The sequence below is a fragment of the Lytechinus variegatus genome, chromosome 6 (assembly GCF_018143015.1).
Source record: "Lytechinus variegatus isolate NC3 chromosome 6, Lvar_3.0, whole genome shotgun sequence".
Classification (NCBI taxonomy): domain Eukaryota; kingdom Metazoa; phylum Echinodermata; class Echinoidea; order Temnopleuroida; family Toxopneustidae; genus Lytechinus; species Lytechinus variegatus.
This window is the reverse complement of record NC_054745.1, coordinates 17,753,882-17,762,350: the sequence shown is the minus strand read 5'-3', so window position 1 is coordinate 17,762,350 and position 8,469 is coordinate 17,753,882. Positions and strand designations below refer to the sequence as shown.

At 37.1% G+C, this 8,469-nt stretch overlaps 1 protein-coding gene across 1 annotated transcript; it reads right to left on the bottom strand.

Annotated features, from left to right (window-relative positions):
* Window positions 1-268: 268 nt before the first annotated feature.
* LOC121417601 (putative ankyrin repeat protein RF_0381) lies at window positions 269-7,896 on the bottom strand. The gene is made up of 8 exons (XM_041611338.1): window positions 6,916-7,896; window positions 6,403-6,585; window positions 5,870-6,027; window positions 4,530-4,564; window positions 3,253-3,582; window positions 2,416-2,663; window positions 1,598-1,726; window positions 269-352 (listed from the first exon to the last, which is right to left on the bottom strand). Exons 1-8 carry the CDS (start codon window positions 7,894-7,896, stop codon window positions 269-271), a joined length of 2,148 nt encoding a protein of 715 aa, XP_041467272.1.
* Between the last annotated feature and the right edge of the window lie 573 nt (window positions 7,897-8,469).

Here is an 8,469-nt window from a genome sequence, read left to right as displayed (position 1 = left end):
AATCATCAAAACCGAAATCATCAATAAGAATCTCAACACCAATATCATCTGCTACAGATTCAGTGATTAAATTGAGCTGTGATCCGCTCTTCAATTCCACATTAATCCGCAAATTATCAATTGTACGGGCACAAAAACAAGGTTTATTCAACATCTGCCTGTTAGCAGAAAACTGGCGCAACCCTGATGGTTGCGACGACCTGCTAGCCGCATCGTGAACGGCTGCCGCGGAGGTCAACGCGGCCCTGGCCATGGTATATATGTGGGACTACACAAATTTATCTTCCGACTTCGGGAAGTAACCCAACCTCTCGTCTACCACCGATAATATAAAACACGGCGTGCCTAGCCCCTATTTACAGGGTTAAATTAAACTTAGGAAGGCTTATTCATAATCGATGGGTGGATAGGATACAGCTGCCACCACGCCAAGGGTTAATAAAGTAAGACTTAAGTAAATAAACTAGACAACTTTGAGGTTACGTGTGACTGTCTTTAATGACCATGGCCAAGAGACCAACACAAGGTGGCGCGCTTACAATTTGCGGTTGCAACATCGAATCATCATTATTTACTAATACAACATACTGGCGCTTCATTTCCGACGTTCCTACCCTATCGATTTCATTTTTAAACAATAATTCATTTTAAAAACGAGGAAAATATGAAAAGACGGGGGGGGGGGACTTGACGCTGCCGTCTTCTTTCTCATTGTTCTTTGCCAACGTTACGGATGCATGCATCCGTAACGTTATTTTAATGAATTCTTGTTTAAACATGAAATGTTTTACTTTAATTGGTAAATATCATTAATTGTACATGCCTCAATTTGTTTTGTCTGTATATGTTCATTGTAATTATTTCGCCACATTTGTTCTGTTGAAAATGAAATGAATTGCATTGAAACTGAATTGAAATCGATAACGTAGAATTGTCGGAAATAAAGTTGCATCCCATTTAAATGATTTAGGGCCAGATCTTTTAGAAGGAAAGTAGAAATCTCGGGAGCGAAAGTTTCTTGTTTTTTGGCGCTACGTGCAGATGAATAGGAAGGAATCCCTGGCTCTGTGGAAAGTAAGCATACGTTAGTAAATGATTTCTACTCTCTAGGAGCCCCCTTGCAAGGGGATCTACTTAGAATTGGTTAGGACGGGGAAGTGCGGCTGAAGGTTCAAAACCCATACCCATATTTACGGGTTATTTTGGCTAAAAGGGTACCCATTATAAGGGGTTTATTAAAATTTGACAAGCAAAAATTAAACATTAATAAAAGAAGTTTTCACCCAAATTTGGAAGAGAATGTGGACCCATGTTTAGGGCCAGTATCTAAAGATTGGGGCAATGGACCCATGTTCAAGGCCAGAATATAAAAATTGGGGCAATGTTTAGGGAATTTCCAGCATAAAACCATACCGAATGTTTAGGGGGGGGGGGTTCCAAAAAAAAACCGGCCCATTCTAGCGGCACATCCCCGTATGCCTTATTTTGTGAGTACTTTAAATCGCTTTGGAATCAGTTTCATGCTAACAAGGAGCCTGATTGATAAGAGCACCTTATTTGTTTTACGATTATCAAATAAGTTCTGAAGCTTAATTACCTGGCTCTCAATATCTCCTCCCTCACGATGACACGTGATTGTGACGTCACCAGCCTTTGTTTCAACATTGAAAGGGACCGAGCGATGACATCTGTGGTAAGATTGTTGTCTCGACTCCTCTTGTGTTGCCTACAAAGATGATTGCGATTTTATTTTATTTCAATTATTGAAAAATTAGAAAAAATATCAAAATCCATATTTTATAATTCTAACTAGAAATCTGAAGTACAAAAACTCCGAAGACTAATTTTGCCTGTCCAATTGACCTTCGGCGCGGCAGCGCTATATATTTGTCTGACGCGGCCGGAGCTCCCGACTTCCCGCCGGTTGTGAATCGGACACTCTACCAGCTGAGCCAACACAACCGTTGAAATGATTGATATGGTGTATTGACGTTATTACCAACATGTAATTACAGATGTGAAAAGTTTACTTTACTTGAGGTAATTGTAAAAAAATCCTGGTTTTTATTTACAACGGTTCTAATATCTTTAAGCAGAATTATCTTAAATAATTTTGATGATAAGAGCAATACTGATTATGTCAGTGATAATTATATTAAAAATGATGATAATAATAATATTATCAATAATGGTGATATGGTTCAGAGCGCTTAAATCATCACGTCAACCAATAGCATTCAAGTAATTTTGTTCTACCCGCAAACATTCACCTCATCTGGCTGGAGGGTGGAAAATTTTCAATCAACAATTTCTCAAATGATAAAGGTCTTCGGGTTTTCAGAGCTGTTTTTATTTAGCGAATGAATGATAATTCTGAACTTATATACATGTATAGCGACGATGTTTAATACTGACCGCTTCGTTTCCAGGTAGGTCGTTACACAACTGAAGATTAACTGCAAACTCTTGTCCTCTTTCGATCCTGTCTGGGACGTATGGAGTACAAATAAGTTGCTGTCGGATCACCTGTTGTTCAAGAGGAATCAGAACCCACCACTCTGCACAGTGGCCAATGTACAGCTCAAGATGTCTTTCGTAAAGTCTGCAGTATGGTGGTGTGTCTGGTGAGCTGGATGATTGCTTCCTTAGCGTTTTTGGTAGATCTTGTTTTACCAATGCCGAAAAGAGAAAAGATCAATGGAATGCTCATCACGACTTTCAGAAAGTCATAATGGTTATAAACTGTATAAATATCAGGAACGGTATTATAAGTGAAATATCTACCTGCTTAAGGAAGCTCATATATTGAATGATGACAATGCGGTGTTATTTTTTTTCTATAACAAACACATGTACACATTATCAATAATGCACAAAGCATTTTCATTTCTTTGATGCAAGATACTAAGAAATGCATAGAAATGCGCCTTTGTCAATTAAGGGCCGTGCCAGCTGGGAATCGAGCCCCGGACTTTCAATGTGTAGTCGGGCGGCTTAGACCACTCGGCCGGCACCACGCCGTTAATAGTGAGAATGATTAAGATCGCTGCCACTTGTAATTTTACTGATTGTAGTGATGATCTTAAAAATGTCAAATTTGATATTTGGTATATATATATATATATATATATATATATATATAGGTTAGTATCAAAGTCAATTTAAGAAGAAAAAAAACCTAAATGATTTACTGTACAAGTTACCAATAATACGTATATTACTTTACTCCAATATCAATCTTCATAGACTTACCCTTGATTGAGTCCCACACACGACAAACGATGTCTGGTTTTACTTGCTCTGGATTGACGACCAAAGAAGAGTGTGGTATAGTGATCTTAACAGGTTGGTTGAAGATCAAGGGTTGAGGGTCACACTTGATCCCATAGCAGGCCATTGATTCACCTTCAGTGATTACACAGGTATTTTCTCTAATGATGGATAGGGTGATCTGACAAGAAACATCAGGTGGAACCGCTCCAGGAGGAAGGTACATTGATATTCCATGGTCTTCTAGATTGATTTCTTGACTGGAATTTCTGATGACTTTGACAGTGGCAACGTTAGAGTTCGATGGCCGATCTGTGATATATGCACGAATACAAGGTGAACAAAAAGGTCACGGTACACAAAATGTAGAGGAACAAACCTGTATTTCAGCCAATGAAATTGAATAATAATCAAACAATTTTACAATGTATATAAGCCTATCAAAAGTTAACTAAGCGTTGTGTTGTGATCTCGGTTATTCAAATTCAGTTAAAACTTGTTTATTTTTAGATTAAAGAATCAATCGAGGCATAAAGACGAATGACAAACGTTTTAACATCAATAAGGCATAGCATATTGTACAGTAAAACCCAACACAAAAGCAATGATTATCACATAGCATAAGATGAACGATTACAGAACATTGACCATACGACACGACGTCATCGACCACAATCAAAGAAAATAGCATTTAAAAATCCGCTAATATATAAGCGACAAAGTTTTAGAATCAATATGATTCATAAGTAGTCAGATACATGAATTATGCAAAAAAATCAATGTTTAAATCAGAACATTGATTTCCAGATCGTAAAAAAGTATTAAGAATGGGAATGAATAGGAATGAGAGACAGAAGGCGGAGTTGATAGGAATATGGGGAAAGATAAAGGAAATGCATTGAGAGATTTGATATAAAATTACAAAGAGGTAAAGAATTATGATTAATGTATAGGTAGAATAACGAGAGCGAGAAGAATAAGAACGAAAAGAGAAGAAGTGGAAGGGTAAGAAGAATAAAAGGTGGAAGAACAATACCATAATAAACGAGAGGAAAAGAGAGCTATAATGGGGGAAAAAATAAATAAAAAATAAATATACATAATTAGAGTAAAAATAGCAACCCTCTTGTTCCTAAAGTAGACAAATGGAATGTTTTTCCATGAACGATCAGTCGGTCAACAAGATATATATTAACGTGCAGTCATCTGCGACGAATTCGGTGACGATTTCTTGTTTCATATTTCAGGGATGTTCTTACCTCTAGTAGACTGTACACCATCCAAGGAAGGTGATCTGCAGTAAGCAATTAATACAAAATCATTCAACTTCTAATATCTTGAATTATATTTACTACATAAACTGCATTAAAATCATTGAGAACATTCAAAGAAAACCGTTACTTTTCGATGGACTTCTGATATGTTTAAGAAATTTTCGGCATTATTCCTATTTGTTTAAGATCAGTATGCTCGATCTGTAATGAAAATCATAAGATCAGTATGCTCGATCTGTATGAAAATCATAAATCATAAGTCAGAAAAAATTGGAACCAGTGGGATTCGAACCTGCCATCTACTGCTTTCCGGGCAGCGACTCAACCACCAGGCTATTCTGGTTCACGGCAAAGCCACGATGAACTGGAATTCAAATACCCTCGATCCTCTTCTTTCTGACACATTACTATTCAAATGCCGTCCGCCGTGGACAATAGATAGTAAATTAAGAGGCTTTTATAGGAGGAAATTATAATTTGTTTAACAAATTTTCGGCATTACTCCTATTTGTTTAAGATCAGTATGCTCGATCTGTAATGAAAATCATAAGATCAGTATGCTCGATCTGTATGAAAATCATCAATCATAAGTAAGAAAAAATTGGAACCAGTGGGATTCGAACCTGCCATCTACTGCTTTCCGGGCAGCGACTCAACCACCAGGCTATTCTGGTTCACGGCTAAGCCACGATGAAATGGAATTCAGACTTCTGATAATAATACATCAGTGAATATTTAATCAAAATGGGTTTGAAATAAGGTTTTATCTATTAAAGTTTCGCTCGATTAAAAAATAACATTTGTACAATATGCACATTCTAGTCGGTATGCAAAAGAGGGGACTGATGATGTCACCCACTTGCTATTTCCTCTGTATTTCATGATATAAAATATTCTAGTTTTTCTCTTCATTCTCATATGAAGCAAGGTTTCATTCCACCCTGAGCGTGTGGTATTACCATTGCTTTAACGATTTTATGGTTCAGTCAAGATGGTCCTCTTTGTTAAATCTGTTAAATTGAAATATTACACATTTCATACAATAGAAATATAAAAGGAAGCGTTAGGAACATCATCGACTCTTTCATTTACATGTCACTGATTTGTGCATATAGATTTTATTATTTTTTTTAATGAAAAATAAGCAAAACTTAAAAATATCATATAATTTTACATGCGATTGTGATGAAATTTCCAATGTTGTGCTTGTTTGATTTTCCTCTGATTTGTTTTTTCTGGAGTGGACTTGATCTTTGACTTGAAAATACATGTATATCAGAATCCGTTTGTACCGGAAATTTATTTTAAAGAAAGTAATTGTTCACCTTGCCAATATCATCTGTCTGATCATTTCATCATTTGCATAGTGGATTGGTAGGCAACCTGCTTCATCCTTGATATCAATCCTGGCTCTATTTTCTAAGAGATAGAACACCAATGCCTTTTCAGGAGATAACCTGCCACTGTAGTATTCTTCGGATACCTGCAAAGAATAATTAACTAATTTTATGGGATAATTATATATACAACATTCAAATTCCCCGTCCTTGTTTTGTTATTTAAGTACAAATTATAGTATTTAAACCTTATTAGTCCATAAAGTGTTTGATGTCATTAATATTTCTTATAGGCTCAATGATTAAAAAAAATTATGGTATGAATTGAAAATTAACTTCTCACAAATTTAATTAAGTGTAAAATAGTCATATGATTTTTCGTTATATATTTGTAAGTTCGTATCGTATTGCAATTAGCAGCGGATGCCGGAAATGCCATGATGATTGTACTCAGTTGACTTAAATGTTATAAAATCCAAGTGTATACTGAAACTGAGGCAAATGTCTTTTTCAAGACTAACCTTTCTGAGTGTTTCGGTGTCTTCAACATTCCTTTTCCTTTGGTAGCATAATTTGATAGCTTTATGAAGACATGTCTGACCGTCATTAGACTGTACATTGATATCAGATCGTTTAGCAATCATCCTCTCAATGATGGATGTATGTCCGTGCATCACAGCTAGATGGATGGCCACTGAATCACTCTGGATTGACAGAATTATGTAAACGTAGTTAGAAAAGTAAGCGTTCTTGTATATTGTAGGGAAATCAGCATTTATTTTACCTATGCCATACAGTTTATTTTACAGAAATCAGTTCATTTGGTAAAATCTTCCTTGAATACCAAACTGAAATTATTAACTTTTATTTTTGTAATGGTAATCAAAGTACTCTTTTTCCCGTTGTACTGTTTTCATCAATATTCTATACAGTTTAAAAGATTCATTCATTGGCAGTTGCAGAATGACAAACGGCACCATTTCAGCTATTTATAACTCCATCAAAGAACATTATAGGATGTATGTATCGCCTACCTTAGCATCCCTGTTGTCAACTAGAACATCAGCAATATCTCTGTACCCGAGGGTTATGGTTTGGTGTAAGGGTGTCTGGCCGTGAATGTCTTCTGTATCACATCGCGCTCCACCCGTAAGTAGGACTTTAACAACCTCAGTGTAACCATTCTGAACGGCGATATGTAAGGCAGTTGTCCCTTCCTTGTCGCCCTTATTGACATCACATCGTTGACTGATCAAATGTTTGACGACGTGAATATTACCATTCTCAGCAGCATTGTGTAATGCAGTTCGCTCATCGTTATCCTCCTTATTGACCTCACCTCCCTCACTGATCAGATATTTGATGAAGTCAATACGACCATTCTTAGCAGCAATGTGCAATGCAGTCTCACCATTATTATCCTCCTTATTGACCTCAGCTCCCCCATTGATCAGATATTTGCTGATGTCAATATGACCATTGTTAGCAGCATGGTGTAATGCAGTCTGACCATCATTATCCACCTTATTGATATCAGCTTTCTCACTGATCAGATATATGACGTCAATATGACCAATGTTAGCAGCATGGTGTAATGCAGTCAAACCATCATTATCCTCCTTATTGACCTCAGCTCCCTCACTGAACAGATATTTGATGACGTCAATATGACCATTCCAAACAGCACGGTGTAATGCAGTTAAACCATCATTATCCACCTTATTGACCTCAGCTCCCCCACTGATCAGATATTTGATGACGTCAATATGACCATTGTTAGCAGCATGGTGTAATGCAGTCAAACCATCATTATCCACCTTATTGAACTCAGCTCCCTCACTGATCAGATATTTGATGACGTCAATATGACCATTGTTAGCAGCACGGTGTAATGCAGTGAAACCATAATTATCCTCCTTATTAACCTCAGCTCCCTTACAGATCAGATATTCGATGACGTCAGTATGACCATTCTTAGCAGCACGGTGTAATGCAGTCCAACCATCATTATCCATCTTATTGACCTCAGCTCCCTCACGGATCAGATATTTGATGATGCCAATATGACCATTCTTAGCAGCACTGTGTAATGCAGTCCAACCATCATTATCCTCCTTATTGACCTCAGCTCCCTCACGGATCAGATATTTGATGATGCCAATATGACCATTCTTAGCAGCACTGTGTAATGCAGTCCAACCATCATTATCCTCCTTATTGACCTCAGCTCCCTCACTGATCAAATATTTGATGATGCCAATATGACCTTTCTTAGCAGCACTGTGTAATGCAGTCCGACCATCATTATCCTCCTTATTGACCTCAGCTCCCTTACTGATCAGATATTTGATGACGTCAATATGACCAATGTTAGTAGCATGGTGTAATGCAGTCAAACCATCATTATCCACCTTATTGACCTCAGCGCCCTCACGGATCAGATATTTGATGACATCAATATGACCATCATTCCAAACAGCACGGTGTAATGCAGTGAAACCATAATTATCCACCTTATTGACCTCAGCTCCCTTAAGGATCAGATATCTGATGACGTGAATATGATCATCGTTAACAGCACAGTGTAA